Source organism: Heterodontus francisci, chromosome 10 (genome assembly GCF_036365525.1).
Source record: "Heterodontus francisci isolate sHetFra1 chromosome 10, sHetFra1.hap1, whole genome shotgun sequence".
NCBI classification, from domain to species: domain Eukaryota; kingdom Metazoa; phylum Chordata; class Chondrichthyes; order Heterodontiformes; family Heterodontidae; genus Heterodontus; species Heterodontus francisci.
The window spans coordinates 40,848,779-40,871,631 of record NC_090380.1 but is presented as its reverse complement, the minus strand read 5'-3'; the positions used below and the strand labels follow the sequence as shown (position 1 = coordinate 40,871,631).

Sequence of the window (22,853 nt, the reverse complement as noted above, 5' to 3'; positions counted from 1 at the left end):
TTGAGCCTTCGAGTCTGCTCTGCCATTCAATCGGATCGTGGATGTTCTTCTACCTCAACTCCACCTTCCCGCACAATCCCCAAATTCCTTAACCCCTCAGTACTGTTACGACCGCGGTGGGAGCAACGCACTGTCAATTCAGTTTCGCCACTCCACAGGTCACAACGTATTATTAAAGTGTTTTTTCACCCAATCAGAAAGATAGCCAAATTAAACACTCAGGTAACCCCCGGAATAAAACAGACAAAACCAGGTGTTTTTAGACAACAACAAATTAACTATTTATTAAAACAAAATCTTAAACACTATCAAGATAAACCTATGTCTAAAGACCTTGGCTGGGATTTCACGTTGGGCAGACGGGAGCCGGCCACCGACTGAAAAGTCGGTGGCGAACCCGCTTCCGCCTTGCCTGGGGTACGACCAGCATTTTACGGGTCCCCAGGCTTTAACTGTTCCGAGGTGGGACTTCCACCCGCTTGAGGAAGTCCCACCTCATTGAGCTATCAGCCAATCAGCGGGCCGCCAGCTCTTAGTCCCAGCAGCGCCACCAGGAGCGGTGGCCACTGCTGGGACTGCAGCCCAGCAAACGCCATGGACACGAGAGAGTGGATAAGTTTGGGTTGCTTCACCAGGGGGATCGATCGTGCCCTGGTGAGGCTAGGGTAGTCATTTGGGGGGGAGGGGGATGTCTTGAGTCCCGGGGGTGGGTTGGGAGGCAGTGGCGGCCCTCAATCGGGCACCCTATGCGCAAGTGCCATGCCCCGCCCCCCGGCCTTTCATGTCCCCAGCCCATCTGCTTGCCATGAGTAAAATACCCATGGAGGTGGGGCGAGGGCCCTTAAGTGGCCACTTAAGGGACTTGATTGGCCTCAGGTGGGTAGGCTGTTTCCTAGCCCCCCTGCCCCACCTCCGTAAAAATGTTCGGAGGCAGAATCGGGGCGGGTAGGTCTCCCGAAGCCTGCTGTTCAATTTTACACCACCCCCAAGCCACCACCCGACCCGCTGGGGCAGTGTAAAATTCCAGCCATACACTCAAAAATAACATTAATTAACCATTTTTTAAAGTGGTGTTTTTGAAATTAGCTGTTTCTTAAGAATAAATAAATAAGTCTTTGTGGGTTACAATATAATCAAATACTACTCGAAGTCTTCACTTGGATTTGATGAAGCAGTCTGTTTTTGATAGGCATTCAAATTATTTGGCTACAGCAGGCATCAACAGTTCCTTCAGCAATACCAAATGGTCTCTTAAAATGGTTATTTCCTCTTTAGGCAATTCATTCAGCCTGTAGTTCCTTGTAGAATTTTTTGCTGAAAGAGAATGAACAGCTCTTTTCTCTTCAGTACGCTTCGCTGGTGAATTTGGTTCAGACCGTTTTTTTTACCAGTTTTACACACAGTCAAATCAGAACATTATAGCATGTGACCTCTCTCTCTCCTGCTGTTGCCGAGGTAACAAATGCAGCTGTGGCACACTGTGCCCCCAGAAATCCCAAAACTTCTCTCCCTGTCTTAAAGGCACACTGTTTCTAGTAGAGTCTTAAAGGCACAGAGTTTTAATCCTTGGAGAAAAATAAATCAAGTCCCTAACAGTACCCAAAAATCGATTGATCTCTGTCTTGGAATCTCTTTTCTGATGTCCCGAGGATTTGAAAAGTGTTATAGCTAATGCTTTTTTTCTTTATTCGGGCATATCTGAGTTTGGATTAGGGTTATTTGAGTGAAATGCATGCATTGCTACTTTCCGGTTAACCTTCTTTGGGGCAATACAGCACCTAGTTCATGTTTACTGGACTCTTCTAGGCTTTTTGAATCATTTAATTCAAGCACTGATTTTCAATTATTGACAAGATTTTTCCTGCTCATGTAATCATGATCGACTGTGTTCTTGTTGCCTTGAGCTACTTTATTTGAGTGCTAATCTAGAGGGTATGCCCACAGTGTAGCTTCTTTGGTGATACAAGAGATCAATGCTGTTGGGTTTTTTTTTGTGGTTGGCCTCTGAACACTATTCCTTCTTCAATGTTCTTGCAGTCAGGTTTCCTACATTGGCCTGTGAACTCATTCACACTGAACACATATGTCTTTGTTAAATTTCAGATTCTTTCCCATGGCTTTTTCTAGTGCTTGCCTTAAGTCTGGTATCATGTTCCTGCTAATGCTAATACCATCTATGCACAAACAATGAGTGAATGATTCAATGACTCACCTTAAGTGTACTGGAGATTCTAAAATGAAAGATGGAGAAAATAATACTGAAGGTACAAAGAAACAAGCTTGTATCATTGTGTTGTTGGCAAAATCTATAGCAGCATCAAATTTGGGAAACACTTTAGCTTCAGTAAACTGTAACATAATTTCTTCTTGTGTGGTTAATTTGTAGCATTCTCTTTGTAGAACATTTCTGAAAGTACAGGGATCAAGATACACACATCTGTCCATTTGGTTTCTGCCTTATCATTGGGGAGCTAACTCATTTACTGGGCTCACTAATTATGTCAAGTAATTACATACACTTCAATTCTGTTTTCAGTTTATCTTTCAAGGTAAGTGGTATCTTTTGACCAGGTTCAAGTGCTGGCAGTGCATTGCGAACAATCTGATGCTGTTTTTTTCCAGGCAAACAACAAAGACCTTGCAACAAACCATTGTACAAAACAACAAAACATTAAGGCTTCTTGGCTTCCCTCTGGCGTAGCATCCATAGCCAACACCCACTTCAACAATGGTGCCTTTCACATTCTTGGGAGTTATAGTGCAGTTGAACATTAGCAGAGATAACAAAATTGTTATGTACCTGCATTTTGTCCTTCACTGAGATGATAGAGTGCTCCTTCTATTTCACTAGATGCTGAGAGGATGTTTCCCCTCGTTGGGGAATCTAGTTTTTGGAGAGCACAGTTTCAAATTAAGTGGTCACCCATTTAAGATGGAGATGAGGAGGAATTTCTTCTCTCAAAGGATCGTTAGTGTTTGGAATTCTCTTCCCCAGTGAGTGGTGGAGGCTTGTCATTGAATATATTCGAGGCTGGGTTAAACAGACTTTTGATTGGCAAGGGAGTCAAGGGTTATGGGCGGCAGTCAGGAAAGTGGAGTTAAGGCCATAATGAGATCAGCCATGATTTTACTGAATGGCGGAGCAGGCTCAACGGGCCACATGGCCTGCTCCTATTTCTCATGTTATTACGTAATATGCTATCAGTTTAATTGATGCAGTTCTGAGTTTTGGATTATTTTGTAGACTTTCATTGTTCTGAACCCTATGATATTAACACTACTTCTGATATACAGCTTCTGAGGTATGATTTTTCCATGAAGACTCATGGAAGATAGAAAAAGGAGTAGCCATTCAGCCTCTCAAAGCCTGTTCCCTCCTCCCCCCACCTTCAATCAGATCACAGATGATCTGTACCTCAATTCCGTTTACCAGCTTTTGATCCATATCTCTTGATATTCTTCCCTAACAAAAATCCAATAATCTAATCTACTATCCACGGCTTATTTTTGTTACTGCTAATAGAATCCACAAAATACTCCTTTTCTTAATTAATACTGATTAAGTAATATCCATGAAAATACTTTAGATTAAAGGCCTGCTCGGGTATGCAATTGATACCCGACCCGGGCCCGACAGAACCACATCCAACTCGAACCCAAACCGGCCCGAGTCCTTTGATTTTTTTTTTCCCGTGCCCGACCCAACCCAGCTATGGGTTGAAGTTGATTATATCAAAGAGGTTGTGCACTACCTTGGATGGAATGGAGATGTTCACTCCCTCACTGCAGACTAGTGCGGAGTCCAGATGCATGTTGCCCACCTTGACGTCCTGGCTGTTCAAATTTTGAAGCTTTTCCCTCCCTGAACAAATGGCGACCCGGCCCAACCCGGAAGAGGAGAGACCCGACCCAACCCGAACCCGACACATATTGTAGGTTCAGGTCGGGTAGCCATGCTCTACTTTAGATGCTTGTGATGATTTGCACGTACTGGCAAAATGAATTAAGGGTTGCTTATTGGCCACAAATTTTTCATCTACTGTCACAACATTCACCTTTTTGAGGAAAGCACTTCCAATGAATGCCATAGTGTCTGCTCCAAAGATTTCATTTACGCCTTGGTGATCTCAACCATTGCATAAACATTTAATGTAATGTAACATTTAATCCACATTAGTGAGTAGTCTTTTTCTGACTGTAGCTGATCCTGTCTTGCAGACCATTGCATCTCTAACTGCACAATTCACCAAATCATATGATTTAAAGAAACATTTGATATGAGACATATTGGTCAATACTTCCACTTGATTCTTGCATTGACATTCAGTTCTCAGTTTTTGTTCTTATCAAGCTGCAATAGACTTCAAAGCATTCATAGAGCATATCTTTTGTTATTATTTTGTTCCTCTAAGTATAAATTATCGAAAACTTCTAAAGCATCTTCTCTAGTAACACAAAGGAACAAGAGAAGACTGTAAATTTCAGTTGTTTTCTACAGCACCGATAGAAATGAGGTTTTGCTGACAAACTGTCTCTGATATCAAATTCCAAGTTCAAAAAGTCCAACTGGTTTCAGCAGGTTAACATCTTGTCACCAATTATGCAATCTAACTTCTTGCACCATGCATTGTTTTCGGTAGGTCCTAGCTAAAAGCAGAACCCAGGAAGACCTTGCTATACTGACACGTTAAGTTTTTACTGCTTTTACTACAAACAGCTCTGGCTAACATAACCAGTCTGCATCAGTTGTGTATACAGCCTACTGGACGCTGTGTCATTTAAATTCCAGCAATGATTACGTCAATAATTCTCAGTAACTGGGAATTATCTAAAATGTTCAATGGAAATTTTATAAATCGAGATGACATCAACCAAAGACTAAAGATCTGTTATTGAAACTGAGGTGGATTGATGGGAGACAGGCAAGAATCAGTCAAGCAAACTGATGTTAATGAAGATTAGAGAACGTGAAATTTTGTAGGATTTTTTCAAAAAGTAGAAAGTTCCAAAAAATTACATCAGTATTAGTAGAGATTTATTACCAGAAAAATCTTACTTGTAAATGGAAGTCAAAGGAGTGATAGATATCTAAAGTTATATTATGCACTACAGTCTGGCAGCAAACCAGCATGTTTTCATTACATGGAAGATAATTTTACTTTATACAGCAGGTACTGTACTTTTTTTTTTTAAAACAAGGAACTGAACTTCAAACTGCAAAGAATATTTTTCATCCTGGAATCTAGTATATCTGAGATGACAATTACTGTTGAAAGATTGCCCAAATTACATTAATATTTTACCCATTTAATTTAGCTTTAATATATCTCTCATGAATGTAAACTATCTCCAAGATAATAACCATCAAAACACATCAAGTTGTTTAATGAATTAACATTTTCAACACTTCAGTCTAATCACATACCACACTGTAATGTAATATTAATAGAAAACTTAATAAAATGCCGTAGCTAAATAAAAACCTTTGAAGTTGATGAAACATGGTGACAAGTTACTTAACATGGTCATTTCCTTTATAAAGGTGGTCAAATTCTCATTTATTTCCAGACAATACTTCAAATGGGAACTTATTTAGAACTTTTACTTCTTGTCTTGCCAGTTTCTATCAATCAATAAGACAATTTAAAACAATGTTTAGTTCAAGGTTTAAATATCTTTACCCTGTGACTATTGGTAGGGAAAACAAAATGCCAAAATCATTGGGCTGACTAATTATATGCACATGCACTGCAACACAGATACAGACCCAACATTATAATAACAAAGTAAATCTGGAAGCATAATTCGTAAGCAACAAGTAGCATAAATCCACCCAATGAAAATCTCTCATTTTTATTCCAGCTTTTCAGTAGCCATGTTGCTTTTTGAGCCACTGTTTATATTCAAAATTAAACTTGTGTGACCTACTAAACAAATACTTATAATAAAATAAGAGTAAATTGCATCGAAAAAACTGAACAGATAAAACCTACCTATTTTATCTTAAAAATTACTTTAAGCAAATTTCCTTTGCTTGGGTTTGTGCCCTGTCTTTGTGATTTGGGTTTACACATACTTCCCTCCATAAACATGAGGTCAGCTAAATCTCTGCTGTTTGTGTCTTAACTTGCTTAAAGTCCTGTTCACCCATCAATCCCTGTGCCCACTGACCTACACTATCTAAGCAATGCCTTGATTTTAAATTTCTCATCTTTATTTACAAATACTTGCATGGCCACCCCTCCCAGATCTCTGCAATTGACTCCAACCCCACAACCCCACTCCAGTTCTGGTCTCTTGAGTATCCCCAATTTTAACTGCTCTACCATTGGTAGTGTTGCCTTCTGCTGCCAAGGCCATAAGCTCTGGAATTCCTTCCCTAAAACTCTCCAGCTCTCTTTCTTCCTTTAAGAGACTCCTTAAAATCTATCACTTTGTCCAAGCTTTTGGTCATCTGCCCTGCTACCACCTTATGTGACTCGGTGTCAAATTACGCTTTATAACACGCTTGTGATGTGCCTTGGGATGTTTCATTACGTTAAGGATGCCAAATAAATCCAAGTTGCTGTTGTCATTGAAGTGCTGTTAAGTTCCCAGTGCTGTCAATGCATCTTCCTGATGGTATTTTCCAGGATCTGGCCATGCTGCATATGACTGCTGATATTGACAGTAAGCAGGTGGCCATATGTATGCTCGGCACTCTGCTGCCTCAATAAAGTAATAAAGTGGAGACCTTACATAACATAGCTATTTGTTTTTGAAATGTCAGCTGTGGAAGGAAATCAATTAAGAAATACCTTGGTGTATTTTTTTTCATTTGTTTGTGGTATGTGGGCGTTGTTGGCTAGGCCAGCATTTATTGCCAATCCCTAATTTCCCTTGAACTGAGTGGCTTGCTAGGTCATTTCAGTTAAGAGTCAACCACATTGCTGTGGGTCTGGAGTCACATGTAGGTCAGGTAAGGACGACCTAAAGGTCATGAGTGAGCCGGATGGGTTTTTAAAACAATCAACAGTGGTTTCATGGCCACCATTAGACTAGCTTTTTAATTCCAGATTTTATTTATTGAATTCAAATTTCACCATCTGCCGTGGTAGGATTTGAACCCATGTCCCCAGAGCATTAGTCTGGGTTCTGGATTACTAGTCCAGTGACGTTAGCACTATGGCACTGCACCCCCACCCCCCCGTCCCCCAACTATAGTGAAATAGCATGGCCCTAATTTGGGTTGGGGTGGATTTTCTTTTAAGGACATTTTGGGTAGCAACTGTAATGGAGATTATTTACAGCTGGGTCTGTAACTATATCCAAAAAACAACAATTTTTAAACTGCTGTGGCGAGTCATCGCTATTTGTTTTAAAGTTAATATTCATCAGAAGGAAAACAAGAATGTACATGAAATTTCAACTTTATTTATTTCAGTCATAACCCCATTGCCTCCCAGTTTCCAGCCCCAATCTGCTGCCAGGTTCCAAACCTTTGTAATGAGTTTTACCTGTCTCTGATCTCAGACTTTGGACCTTCTATACAGCAATAATCTATATATTATTAATAAAGGTATGTTCTGCCAGCTTTCCAGTCAAAAAAACTACACTAACAGCATTTATGGGATTTTTCATCTGAATTGTGTTCCCATCTGCTAATACTTGTAAGGTCATGTTTTTACACAGGATTTTCCCATTGATATAACAACTTGCACACTTTAGCCTTCTGGTGGCAATGTGGAGCATATTTTCCAATGATTGAATTTTTTTCATACGACATTTTTCTTCTCAAGAGAACAGTCATCTTTTAATTTCCAAAACAAAAAGATTTAAACAAAATAAAAATAAACAATTCAAAAAGTAACATTTCGCATTAACATATTGAAACTTAGCAACTGAATTGTCTTTTAATGCCTTCTTTAACATTTTTACTTGGTGGCCCGAGTCTTTCTCAAAAGCCTGAGCTTTGACTGTATAGTTCTACGTTAGTTGAGAAAACTCTCAATTTATATCAGTGTATTCTGCACATGCACAGTTGTTATAATTTTCCAGAATGTAATCTGTGCACCAAGAGGCACAGAAGGGCAGAAGGGTGTCCCTCCTTTTCCTGTGAAAATATAGAAGTTTCTTTGTTTTGCCAAAAATCTTCTGAACACCCTGGAAATTTAATTCTCAATGCTTTCATTTTAGGCAAGTGATGAATAAGTACATTACAATTGTGCTTTTCTATTATGAGCTCCTCACAGAAAAACAGAATCAGCAATTGTGAACACAACCAGCTTTATCATGTATGAAACAGTGTGAATAATTAGATATTCATAATTATTTGTTGCTACTTGTAAAAGAAAACAGTTTGTTTATGGAGAAGGTGTTTATGTTTAGACAATCATTGCTGTTGGTTGTATATATTTAGTTTAAAAACCTCTCGGGAGAGTTGAGGCCTAACAAATCATTACATAAAAATTTGGAGACTTCAGAAGCAATACTTTGTGACTATGAGGTATTTTTAAAATGAAAGATTGTACAAGTGCATAAACTCATTAATAGTGCACTGCTAGCATATGGCAACAAGGCACAGCAAAAAATTCTGTACCATTCGCCCATGATGTTTCTGTCCATTAACTTTACAAAGCAGAAAATTTAATCTCTTAAAGACAATAACGATAAAAGAGGAACCAGCAGGCAATTAGAAAGAGTGGTGATAGGGGTACCTAACATGGGCGAATAAATGGGGGTGGGGGTGGGATGGGGGTGAGGGGTACTAATAATTCAAGAGGGGCTATTGCCAAGTTTGGCATTCTTCTGGGGGAATCCCTATCCCCAGAAGTATATTAGGCTGTGTTCTGCTTATGGTTCTAAACCCTAGCAACCCCCAATGCTCCAAAATCTTCTCTCGAATTCCCCAAGCTCAGACTTCCTCCCCATCCCTTCTAGATCCCATAACCCCTCTGAGTCCTTACTGTGCTCTAGATTACATTCCCACTAACCCAGGCCATGCTCCTAGTTCCCAAGATCCTTCTCCTGACAATCCCAGGCTCTCATGTTCCTGGAACTCTGGCAGCCTATTACCAGTAGCTCCAGACCTCAGGAACCTACCACAACGTACTGTTAGACACTGAGACTCTATCTGGAAAGTCCCAGATCTCAGGACTACCCACAATGCTGATATCATGTCACTGACAATACTACTTTTCATAATGCCCCTGTACTTATAAAACTACAGACTCAATAGTAATAACAACTAGTTACTGAAGTTACAATAAATGCAGTCCACAGAAGCAATGTGTACAAACTTGCTGATATCAATATTTCTAAAATATTTGTAATAAATATGTGACTGAAGCATTTTTCTACCTGTTAGTATCAGCACTTTCCCAATTTAGGGTGCCAAACTTTTTGATTCACTAGTTTCATAATTGTAATCAAACATAAAAACAGTTGGCATCTTTATACTTTGTAAGATAATTGTAAAAGGCAATAGCAGTTTTGTTTGAAAACCTTTTGTTTGAAAAGCCTGCTCAAAACTAAATGTCCTTATGTAATGGCAATATTTATTTATTTCCCAGGAACTAATCGGAAGACACTTGATTCAATGGGGTTTAAATTGGATAACCCCCGAGAATGGGTGCAGGGATCACGATGCACAATTAACCCTCACCTGTTGACTGAAATGTAGGCAGGATGCTAGCTTTGAGCTGCCTGTGCGTTACCGTGATTTCTACATGCAGCCAATACTCCCCGTGCTAGTCACTGGCTGCACACATCAGCAGGGAACCCAATATCATGTGAGCCTAGCAGTACTATAAGGACGGTAACATAGTGGTAATGTTACTGGACTAGTAATCCAAAGGCCCGGACTAATGCTCCAGAGACATGAGTTCAAATCGCACCACAGCTGGTGTAATTTAAATTTGATTAATTAATAAATCTGGAATAAAAAGCTGGTCTCAGTAATGGTGACCATGAAACCACTGGATTGTTGTAAAAACCCATCTGGTTGACTAACGTCCTTTAGGGAAGGAAATCTGCCGTTCTAACTTGATCTGCCCATGCGACTCCGTGGCCATGGGAATATGTTGACTCTTAATTGCCCTCTTAAATGGCCCAGCAAGTCACTCAGTTGTCTCAAATGGCTACGGAAAAGTTGAAGAATAAAACTGGACAGGCCACCCGGCACTGACCTAGGCAGTGAAACCCTGTCCAGTTGATCCTGCAAAGCCCTCGTGACTAACGTATCGGGCTTGGGCCAAAATTTAGAGAACTGCCCACAAACTAGCCAAGCTACAGCTGACAAAAGTCATACTCATCAAATCATACTTTACAGCCAATGCCCCAGACTCCTCTATCACCATTCCTGGGTATGTCCTAGCCCACAGGTGGCGGCACAGTGGCATACAGTCAGGAGGGAGTGGCCCTGGGAGTCTTCAACATTGATTCCGGACCCAATGAAGTCTCATGGCATCAGATCAAACACAGGCAAGGAAATCTCTGCTGCTTACCACCACCCCCAGTTTATGAATCACTCCTCCATGTTGAACACCATTTGGAAGAAGCACTGAGGGCACAGAATGTACTCTGCGTGCTGCCTTCATTGTTCATCAGCTGGCTCGGTAGCACCACTACTGACTGAGCTTGCCAAGTCTTGAAAGACATATCTGCTAGACTGGGCCTACAACACGTGGTGCGAGAACCAATCTACAAATCTAACTGTCGCAGATGCATCGGTCCATGACAGTACTGGTAGGAGTGACCACCACATAGTCCTCGAGGATGCCGTCCATCGTATTGTGTGGCACTACCACTGTGATAAATGGGATAGATTCAGAACAGATCTAGCAGTTTAGAACTGGGCACCCGTACACCGCGGTGGGGCATCAGCAGCAGCTGAATTGAATTAAACCACAATCTGTAACCCCATGACCCGGCATACCCCACACTGTGCCATTACCATCAATCCAGGGCATTAGCCCTGGTTCAATGAGAAGTGCAGGAGGGCATGCCATGACCTGCACTAAGCATACGTTTAAATGAGGTGCCAACCTGGTGATGCTACAACACAGGACTACATGCATGCTCAACACTGGAAGCAGCAGACAATGGACAGAACAAAGAGAACCCACAACCAATGGAGGAGATCAAAGCTCTGCAGTCATGCCACAACTGGTCTTGAATGGCGGTAGACAATTAAACAACTGACTGGAGGAAGAGCCTCCACAAACATACTCATCCCTAATGATGGGGATCTGCCCAGCACATCCGTGCAAAAAAAACAAGGTTGAAGATTTTGCAACCATCTTCAGCCAGAAATGCTGAATGGATGATCCATTTGAGATCCTCTTGACGCACCTCTTGAGATCCCCAGCATCACAAATGCCGTTCTTCAGTCAATTTGATTCACTCCACATGATATCAAGAAACAGCTAAAGGTACTGGATACAGCAAAGGCTATGGGTCCTGACAACATCCCTGCAGTAGTACTGAAGATTTGTGCACCAGGATCAGCCATGTCCCTAGCCAAGCTGTTCCAGTACAGGTACGACACTGGCATCTACATGACAATGTCTAAAATTGCCCAGATATCTCCTGTCCACAAAAAGCAGGACAATCCAATCTGGCCAATTACCGCCCCATCAGTCTACTCTTGATCATCAGCAAGGTGATGGAAGGTGCCATTGACCGTGCAATCAAACAGTACCAGCTCAGCAATTACTGCTCACCGATGCGCAGTTTGGGTTCTGCCAGGTCACTTGGCTCCAGACCTTATTGGGCAAAGACCTGGCAAATTGAGTATAATGGTGGGAAGGTGGGAAATTGTCCATTTTGGCAGGAAGAATAAAAAAGTCTAGTATCTAAATGGTGAGAGATGGCAGAGCTCTGACTTGCAAAGGGATCTGGGTGTCCTAGTGCATGAATCATAAAAAGTTAGTATGCAGGTATAGTATGTAATTAGAAAAGCTAATAGAATGTTATCGTTTATCACGAGGGGAATTGAATACAAAAGTAGGGAGGTTATGCTTCAGCTATACAGGGTATTGGTGAGACCAGATCTGCAGTACAGTGTACAGTACTGGTCTCCTTATTTAAGGAAGGATGCCAATGAGTTGGATGCAGTACAGAGAAGGTTTACTAGACTGATACCTGGAATGGGCAGCTGTCTTACAAGGAACGATTGGACAGGCTAGGCTTGAATCCGTTGGAATTTAGAAGAGTAAGAGGCGACTTGATTGAAACATATAAGATCCTGAGGGGTCTTGACAAGGTGGATGTGGAAAGGATGTTTCCCCTTGTGGGAGAATCTAGAACTAGGGGTCACTGTTTAAAAATAAGAGGTCGCCCATTTAAGACAGAGATGAGGAGAACTTTTTTCCTTCGGAGGGTTGTGAGTCTTTGGAAGTCTCTTCCTCAAAAGGCGGTGGAAGTAGAGTCTTTGAATATTTTTAAGGCAGGGGTAGATAGATTCTTGATAAGCAAGGGGGTGAAAGGTTGTCGGAGGTCGTTGGAAACGTGGAGTAATCAGTTCAGCCAGGAACTTACTGAACGGCGGAGCAGGCTCGAAGGGCCGAGTGGTCTACTCCTGCTCCTAATTCGTGTGTTCGTATGTAACACGGACAAAAGAGATGAGGTGAGAATGACTGCCCTTGACCCTCAAGGCAGCATTTGACTGAGTGGGGCATCAAGGAGCCCTGACAGCACTGTGGGTGTACATACACCACATGGACTGCAGCAGTTCAAGAAGGCGGCTCACCACCACCTTCTCAAGGGCAATTAGGATGGGCAATAAATGCTGGTCTTGCCACTGATGCTCAAATTCCAAGAAGAATAAAAAAAAAAGTACTTAACACTAGGTTGCGCTTCTTAAAGGGGAGGTGCATTGGAGCTGCTGGATGTGCTGAGATCTTTGGGAATAGTGTGTTGTGCAATAATCAACAATAGCATGAGGAGAGTTGAACACCAAGGTTTTTGGTTGTTACGCTGGAGGCCTCAGTTGGAAAAGTGGAATGGAGGAGATATCCTGTACTTTCAGCAAGGGAGAGAGGTAGGGGGGAGGGGAGGGGGGCGCAGGGAAGAAGCACTCCACATACTTGTCCAGAAGGCAGTGGCAAGAGACAGATGTAGGAAGCCAGTACCTGGAGAATAGCTACAAGAACATGGATACAGTGCAGGAAGAAGTTTAATGATCTCACACAATTGGTCCAAGTCAGTGAATGCATCTTCAAAATGCCATGTCCTATAACCTGCAACAAGGTTCTTAGCCAGTGTTCAATTCACCACACCCCCACAATTCACCTACCAACAATCTCTATCAATCAGGACTCATACCTCACATTCATATACTTCACCTCACCCACATACACTTAGCACAATTGCAAGTCTAAAATCCACATCTCGCTGAATATTGAGTTCAACAATTTCACTCCCCCTATTTTCAGATGACAGATTTTGGTAATGATTCAGCTATTTCCAATTACACCTCCTCTACACCCACTGTTTGTTTTTTTGCTTGTCCCATTACCATCCCCTCGTCATCCACCATCATCCCTTTTATCATTTAATCTCTCCTGTTTTCCTTTTTGTTCCTACCTCTACTCCCTCTTTCCCTGCCTCTGTAATTGCTTAAAAAAGTTAAAGATGTCTAACTTGTCCCAATTATGATGAAAGGTCATCAACCTGAAATGTTAACTTTGTTTCTCACTCCACAGATGCTGCCTGGCCTGCTGAGTATTTCCGATGTTTTCTGTTTTCATTCCACATATCACAGCTTGCACACACTGGCAGCTGCTCAACCATGACAGCTACATCACCCAAACAGACTGCACGACATCCACTTATACAGTCCCCTCTCTCTTGCAGGAAAAGGTGATGCACAACCGGAGGCATCGGGGACAGGTATGCCTGCAATTCCTAACCCCCATGGAGGACACAGTGCTGCCTAAAATGGCAGGGGCCATTGCTGAGGCCATAGAAAATAGAAGCATGAGTAGGCCATTCGGCCCTGCAGGCCTGCTTCGCCATTCAAAAAAGATCATGGCTGATCTTCTAATTCAGTACCCTGTTCCCGCCTTCTCCCCATATCCCTTGATCCCTTTGGCATTAAAAAATATATCTGTCTCCATCTTGAATATATTTAATGACTTGGCTTCCACTGGCTTCTGCGGTAGAGAATTCCACAGGTTCACCACTCTCTGAATGAAGAAATTTCTCATCATCTCGGTTCTAAATGGCATACCCCATATCCTGAGACTGTGACCCCTGGTTCTGAACTCCCCAGCCATCGGGAACATCCTCCCTGCATCTAGCCTGTCTAGTCCTGTTAGAATTTAATAGGTTTCTATGAGATTCCCTTTCATTCTTCTAAACTCTAGTGAATATAGGCCTAGTCGACCCTATCTATCCTCATACGTCCATGGCCAGCATGAATGAACATGAGGTATACCTAATTCTCTTTCTCTCATACCACACTCTCTCCTGACTTACAAACTGCAGATGGTGTATGAAAGAATTTCTTAATTTCTCCTCTCTCCTCACCACAATTCAACCCTTGTCCCTTTCAGATACTCAAAACTGGAAGCTGCGCAGGCAGTAGAGAAAGAGGCAGAGATGGGTGAAGATGAAGGAACACTATCACTCTATTTTAGTTGCAGTCACCAGCTCAGCTACTGACTCTCCGCTTAAGTTAGACGATAGCATTAGATGCGGGATCTGCCAGTGCTGGTACCATCTTGCTGGAAGACGCAGTCAAAGATGAGGACTTCGATGGGCCAGACTACAGAAGACGAATGATGGCTGAACACACCTAAATGCTTGGTGGACTGGGAAGCCTGCTGGAAAGCCTATGTTCAATGTCAAGTAGCATGGAAGTGCTGAGGACCAACGTGACACAGGGCTTTGCGCAGAGCTTGGAGCCCATCCTTTTCAACATCGAACAAATGGTTACTTCCATCAACACATCTGTGCAACCAACTGTGATGCTGCGTCTGATGGCCGATGTCTCAGCATCCATTGTAGCACAAGCAGTGTCCACCCAACGTCTGAGAACTTTAGTGGAAGCACAGACAGCTGTCATATAATTTCAGCTTGCTGCTATGGAAGCTCAGAGTCCTGCTATCATGAGTCTGGATACCAGTGTGCAAAGGGGGCTTCCAGGGCGTCACAGCATTCCAGCTATCTGTTCTCCAACTGATAAGCTCCATAAAGACCCTCTGCAGGAATGGCCTTCTGCTGTGAGCCGTCCTCCTCCTCCATCTTCTAGCAGCTTTGTCCTGCTCTGCATGGTCTCTGCTCATTCTCCCAGTCATGCTCAATGTCAAGAGGAAGCCCTATGAGGCCACCCATGTCTGGAAGCAACTGGTTTGTGTATAAGACTTTAAAGTTGCCTGAAAAGTACTTCAACACCAGCCAGACCATTCCCTGTAAACTTACTAACTTAATAAGTTTAATAAGTCATTAAATTTAATAAGCACAGAAAAACACTCAAATATGAAAAATTGCAGCAGCAGGCGGGAGAAGTAAACCAGCAACTAATCTGCAAGTAGTTTGTGATCCGTTTAATTAGCGCTGCTGGGGGGGGTGGGGAGGGGTGCGGGTCCTTCAGGCCATTCAACGTTATGTTCAGCTGTGCGAGGTTAAGACAGAGCATAGGCTGGAGCGCAGTGCTTCAAAATGGGAGTGCCAGCTTCAAATCAGTGTTGCTTGCTGATCTGCCCAGACTGCATGCTGCTGGTAGACATTAGGTGACTTAATAGAGACATATAAGATAATCAGAGGGTTAGATAGGGTGGATAGTGAGAGTCTTTTTCCTCGGATGGTGATGGCAAACATGAGGGGACATAGCTTTAAGTTGAGGGGTGATAGATATAGGACAGATGTTAGAGGTAGTTTCTTTACTCAGAGAGTAGTAGGGGCGTGGAACGCCCTGCCTGCAACAGTAGTAGACTCGCCAACTTTAAGGGCATTTAAGTGGTCATTGGATAGACATATGGATGAAAATGGAATAGTGTAGGTCAGATGGTTTCACAGGTCGGCGCAACATCGAGGGCCGAAGGGCCTGTACTGCGCTGTAATGTTCTAATTCTAATTCTAATTAGGTGTATGCACAGGAAGTAGACCCAGGAAGCCTATCGCTGCACGTGCAATAGGATTCCTGAAGGTTACCAGGGATTTGTGTCTGAAGGGAGAGTAATCCCATACCCCTCGAGTGGGGGAAGCAAGCTCACAGAAATTCTCAGGGGCACAGGGGCCACTAGATCCCTTTTGCTGGGAAAAGGTCTGACCTTTCTCCCAGAGAGTGCAGTAAACTCCAGAATGGTGGTGTATGGTATTGGAGGGCAGTGTATGCCTGTACACCAGGCGTACCTGGAGTGTGGCCTAGTGTCGGGACCGATGACCTTAGGGATTGTCCCTAGTTTGCCTGTGGACAGGATGGATCTGCTCCTAGGTAATGATCTGGCGGGGATGAAGGTGCTAGCTTCCCCAGTAGTGAAAGAGACCTCAGGAGGTCAGAGAAACAGGGCAGTGACAGGAGATGGTCCCCTGCAGTTTCCCTGAATGTTTAATGAATGAGGCCATGATCAAACCAGCTGCCCCAGAGGAGACTGCATTGGCACTGCAGGCAGATGACCATGAGGTCTGTCTGTTCAAGACTTTTTTGGAACATTAGAAAGCTCAGGGAATGAGTTAAATAAATCTTCCCTAGCTGAGGCTCAGCGAGCTGACCCAGTATTGAGAAAGTTAGCACAGGCTGCCCAGTCTGAAATTGAAGCTGAAGGAGTCCCGGATTGCTACTATTTAAGGAATGAGGTACTGATGAGGAAATGGAGTTCTCCTCACAGACCTGGGACCAAAGAGTAAACAGCGGTTCACCAGTTAGTGGTGCCACAGAGGTACCAGAGAAAAATATTATGAATGGCCAATGAGATTACAGTGGCTGTACATGTCAATACACAAAAAACCAGAGCCCACATAAGACAGCAGTTTGACTGGTCAAAACTCCACAAAGATGTGATGGAGTACTGTAGGAGTTGCCACATGTGCCAGGTTGAGGGGAAACCCCAACCTACAGTGAAATTTCCTCCCCCATGTCCTGCATTGGTATTTGGAGGACCCTCCAGCAGAGGGCTGGTAAACTGTAAGGGACTCCTGCCGAGAACAGAAGGGGACAGGCAGGCACAATGCTGGCAAAAGGTTATAAAAGTAAGGGGAAATAGGGACCAAGAGGGCCAGGAAGACCAGGGGAAATCCCAAATGGAAACACCTACTATCCGGTCAGCCAACCCCAAAATATTTGAAAAGTTAGACCCCACATCCTCCTATGTAAATGCAGACACTAGAAGTACCCCACCAGAGTGGCTTGCAGCATTTACAGGAACCTGCAGAGACAAAGAAAGTCCTCAAGAGGGCAGAGAAACCGTGAGGGTGATACCTCACCTAGTTGAAGTGCCGCAGGGGAGTGCAGCAGAATCTGGACAAATACCTGCAAGTTGGAGTGTCCCAGAGGAAAAACGGAGGATTAGCAAAGAATCCTCCCCCACAGGCAGGAAAAAGTGAACCAGCCATTCCCTGAAGCAAAAAGCCCTTGCATGACTCATCAAAGCACTGAAAGAGAGTCAGAGTGGAAGCGCCCACTGCCGCCGCCCCTGAGCAGAACTCTAACCTAGGGCTAATTAAACCTAACCTTCCCACTGCAGACCTCAACAAGAACAAGACACTTTACACAGTCATGGAAATGTGCAAACTGGAAAGTCTGAGGCAATATCTGGTAGTTACAGTCCTTTAAATTCAATGTGGAGTCTTTGGTTGCTGATAAGTCTCTGTGGATTGTATCATTTTAGCAGGCCTGGAATGCACTTCCTGACACCTTCAATGTCTGGTGATCAAAATCCAGTTGGGGTAAATTGGAGCAGGGAATAGTCCTTTGTCTCCACAACCACTGTCTGTTGGTATGCAAGTGTTTTTCCAGCCAAGTGTCTGGTGATGTTTTTTTAACAAGTCCTTTCTTCACTCCAACCTTTCAGTCCGGCGCCAGGAGCCCTGCCTCCTGCACAAAATCCAGCCCATTGTGTCCAATTCTGGGCACCATACTTGAGGAAGGATGTTAAGGCATTGGAGATGGCCGAAAAAAAAATTACAGGAATGGTTCCAGGGATGAGGGACTTCAGTTACATGGAGAGTGAAGCTGGGGTTGTTTTCTTTAGAGAACAGGAGGCTGTTCAAAATCATTCGGGGTTTGGACAGAGTAGATAGGGAGAAACTTTTACCATTGGTGGAAGGGTCAAGAGCCAGAGGTCACTGATTTAAGGTCAATGGCCAAACTGCCAAAGGCGACATGAGGAAAATCTTTTTTACACAGCGAGTGGTTAGGATCTGAAATGCACTGCCTAACAGTGTGGTGGTGCCAGATTGAATCGTGGTTTTCAAAAGGGAATTGGATAATTATCTGGAGAAAAAACTTGCAGGGCAACAAAGAAAGAGCGGGGGGCATGGGTCTAGCTGAGTTACTCTTGCAGCGAGCAGACACGGACATGAAGGGCCTAATGGCCTCCTCTGTGCTGCAACCATTCTATGATTCTATGAAATATCTGTTTGAAGCTTCATCCTGGCGACATCTAGATAAGGAACCTGGAGAGCCAAGATTTTAGTTCCCATCCAAACTTTCTCAGGTTGCAGCTTGAAGGTTATTTCAGCAATTACTGTCACAAGCAGTTCTTAAGGGCATATTTTGGAGACTAATCTAGTTCTAATGAAAAGCAGATGTTGTTTGCTGTAACACTTGTGCTCTTGTGGACAATATTCTTTTACTAAATTATGGTCACGTCTAGATTGGTGCATATAAAATTTGTAAGTATTCTCCAGGATAAGGTGCTTCTTCAATTATTCATTTGAGGAATAGATCTGTGTTTTAATTTAAAAAGAAAGTATGTATTTGTATAGAATTTGAAAAAAAAACTGATGGTTTCAGCTCTTCCTTATAGGTCTGTTTGTTGTAAGCAGCAAGAATTCTGGGACCAAATCTAAATAAAAGCTTGTGTCTCAGCATCTATTTCTGGAGACCCTGTGAAGCTGGCCAAAGCTACTTCATAGAATCATAAAATTATACAGCACAGAAGGAGGCCATTCGACCCTCTCTGAAAGAGGTACCAATTAGTCTCACTTCCCCGTTCTTGCCCTATCGCCCTACAAATCTTTCCTTCTAAGTATTTATCCGATTCTCTTTAAAAAGTTATGATTGAATCTACTTTCACCACACTTTCAGGCAATGCATTCCAGATCATAACAACGTGCTGAGTAAATAAGGTTCTCCTCATTCCCCCACCTACTTCACGGTGAGTTGATATTGTAATGTAATTACGTTATTTCTTCTTCATGAAAGGAATGGATCTGATGTGTCTACTGAAGATATTTACTACCAATGATTGAAAAAACTGCTGCATGTATTTTTTTCCAATTGCTAATCTTTTATTGTGTAAAAATGATGCCACTTTTTTTTTAGTTTATTGCTCTCCTGCCTTTAGAAATGACCCCTTTATGCAATTAAACAATTTATTAACCTGCTTTAAAGATTAAATTCATCAGGATCTTAATATCAAAAAAGAGGGGTTTCAGTGACTGAGATGTATGATAAAGGTAGTAGCTGCCTCTCCACTGCTCTATACAAGATCTCAAATTTAAAATACACATCAAAGTAAGGAATGTCTTTGGGAGGAAAAGAACACTTTTCATTTCAAGTTATGTCGGAACAAGAGTAGGCCATACAGCCCCTCCAGCTTTTATCTTCATTCAATTAGATCATGGCTGCTGTATATGTTAAATCAATTTGTCCGCCTTTGTTCCATATTGCTTGACATCCTTAGCTAATAAAAATCCGCGAAACTCAGTCTTGAAGATTTTAACTGCTGCAGAATCCAGAGTTTGGCAAGGGAATTTCTCATTTTCACGACTCTGGGCTGGATTTTATAAGCTCGCGTGGACCATACATAGCATGGCACCTCATTTAAATGGGCGGGGCAGACCGACCCCGCCCCCGATGACGTGGAGGAGGCAGTGGTCCGTCCTTGCAATGGCATCAGGTGCTAGTGTGCAGGTGCCAATGCCATTTTTAAAGGGCTTCAAGCCCTTCCATTTATTTAACATTTTTAAAGACACACCATTTATAGAAAATGAAATAAATTTATCCTGACCCTCTCCCAGCCCCCACCAATAACTATGGAAATAAAAACTTGCCGTCTCCCCCCACAAAACACTTACCTTGTGCTCCTGACCTTTCCCCCACCAAAGTACATCAACTTTAAACTTTACCCCTTCCCACCACCCACTAGACCAATGAAATTAGTTTCACCCCGCTCCCCCCCCACTCCTCCACTGAGAAACCCACCTCCCCACCAATGTTGTACTTGTATCACCAGACAGAGATCTGAAGGTGCGGCAGTGCCGGCCAGTGGCACCAATATGGCACTGGAACGAACGGCGGGAGTGGTTAAGTACTTAATTCATTTATTTAAATAAATTTTACTATGCACATTTGGCTCCCGTCACCAAGTGGCGGGGTGGGGGCGAGGGGGGGGGGGGCTGCGGTGTGCGCCATGAGGCCTCACCGCTGCCGGCAATATCAGGTCGGGCGTTCCCAGCGTCAAGGTCCATTGTGGATCTCTGCCGGAGGCATTTTCTGGACCCCCCCACCACGACCCCCGATGTCGGGGGGGGGGTGGGGGGAGCTGTAAAATCCAGCCCTCTTTGTGTGAAAGTGTACTTCCTGATTTCGCTTCTAACTCTAAATTTAAGATTGTGCCCCCTTGTCAAGATTCTCCCACCTGCGGTAATAGTTTCTCTGTATCGAATTCCTTTATCATTTCAATCACCTCCATTAGATCACTCCTCAACCTTCTACATTCAAGGCAGTGCAAGCTGAGTGAGCATCAAGCAGGTATCAAGCTAGATACTGTACCCAAACTGGAACGCTTGATTAACACTGAGCCCATCTGCACTTTAATCTCAATATGCATCTCCTTATTTATAAGATTACTTCTCGACATGCCTCATTTATTTACACAGAAATTTCTAGTCCCATCCAGTGCAATTAAGCAGGACCGTACTACTGAATAGATTTTCTAAACAACAGAAAACCATTAAATCTTTTATACAGTATTTCTTATTTAATTGCACAGAAATAAGAAGCTAGGAAAAAGTGTCGGAGTCACAGCACAATTTTATATTTACTAAAATCAGGAATAAATAATAAAGACTACTGAAAGAAGTGCACATTTATATGTTTTTAAAAAGGCGAAGTGATGATATTATATTGATAGCAGCACTCGATTTGCTTTCAGGAAATTTTAACCTCTTACCACAACGCATCATAGATTCATTTAAAGTAAGTAGATACTTTATTTGAAGTTCTACTTTATTCCACGTACACAGACAACCTACCATCAGGCTGAGTAGCAGCTTAGAAATAACTAATTTAAACACAATAACTCAAATTGTGCCAAATTAAAAAGTGATTTCTGCTGGAAACCTTAATTTGCTTTATTTATCGATTTAAACAAAATTACTGTAGAGGAACAAAAGTCTGTAATATAAATAAGATACGTGTGCTTCTAATTTAATTCGATCTTGGGATATGAGGGTAGCTAGCAAGGCCAACATTTATTGCCCATCCCCAATTGCCCTTGAGAATACTAGGTTACTGAGATAGAGTTCATTTTTTATGTGTTCCTCAAAAGGTGACATGTATCAATGCTGGTGAATCAAATACTCATCCAGGTTTTCATCAAATAACACCATCAAGCAGATCAATAGTACAGGTCAGATGGAATGGCAAACCCTCTATATTGCCCTAACTCAGAAGGCACCCTTGCTGTTTTAGTGTTTTTTTTTTCTTTTTGCTCTTCATTCATTAGTCAGCCATCCTGTAATAAAACTACAAATTTATGCTGAATTGCAAACAAATTTATGCTTTGGCCCACACCTAATGTAAAATGAGTTAACATTGAGAGTGTCTCAATTCTCTTTGGGTAGGACCTTATGTACAGGATCCTTATAGCCAAAAATGGTTATCTACATTCTGTCAATTTGGATTAGATTTGAATATAATTCTTAGCAATTGAAGGATGACTTGCTAACCCACTGCAAAACCTAGGTTCTCAAGATTTATTCATTTAATCCATGTTGTTTAATGCAAGTTTCAGAATTTGCATATTTCATTAAAATCAATAACCATGTTGGCACTTATGCCAAGCAGCAACTGTGAAACTGTTCTTAAGTATTTAAAAATAATAATAATCACATCTTCCTTTGAATTAATTAATTATTTCATCTAAACAAACATGATGGGGATTAAAAATTGGTAATTTTGCACCACTGCGTTAGAAAGTGTAACTCATCAATCCCCATTGAGTATCCTTTCAAACATTTCATCACACTATCAGATAAAGTTTTTTTTTAATAGTTTGTTGCAGCTAATTACAAATTATATCTGAAATTTTCTACTGATCAGTAAAGCAAAAGTCATTGGTTTACTGCGGAATACAACTTACATTCTCAGTTGTTCCAGTGATTACATGTAGACCATCATATGTTGATTTGATGTACATGCCCTAGAAAAGAGGAGAGGGACAGATAAAGATAAAAATAAGTATATACAATACTTTCACAAGAACTTATTTACTCATCCATACTGGTTAAGAGAAGTCACACTAAACCAGTTTAAAATTAAAGGACTTAAAAACAGCAAGTGCTGGAAATACTCTGCAAGTCTGGCAGCGTCTGCGGGTCTGTGACCGTTCATCAGAATTGCATTCCCACTCCCTGGCCTTTTCTGCGTTGCGTGCAAATTTTTTCTGTTCAGATAATTATCCAGATCTCTTTTGAATGCC

At 42.3% G+C, this 22,853-nt stretch overlaps 1 protein-coding gene across 1 annotated transcript in view; it reads right to left on the bottom strand.

The window, feature by feature from the left end:
* cnksr2a (connector enhancer of kinase suppressor of Ras 2a) overlaps positions 1 to 22,853 on the bottom strand; it is a 613,293-nt gene that overhangs the window by 332,303 nt on the left and 258,137 nt on the right. The window contains exon 7 of the mRNA XM_068039874.1: positions 22,515 to 22,574. Coding sequence (XP_067895975.1) covers positions 22,515 to 22,574 — 60 coding nt within the window. The remainder of the gene's footprint in view (positions 1 to 22,514; positions 22,575 to 22,853) is intronic.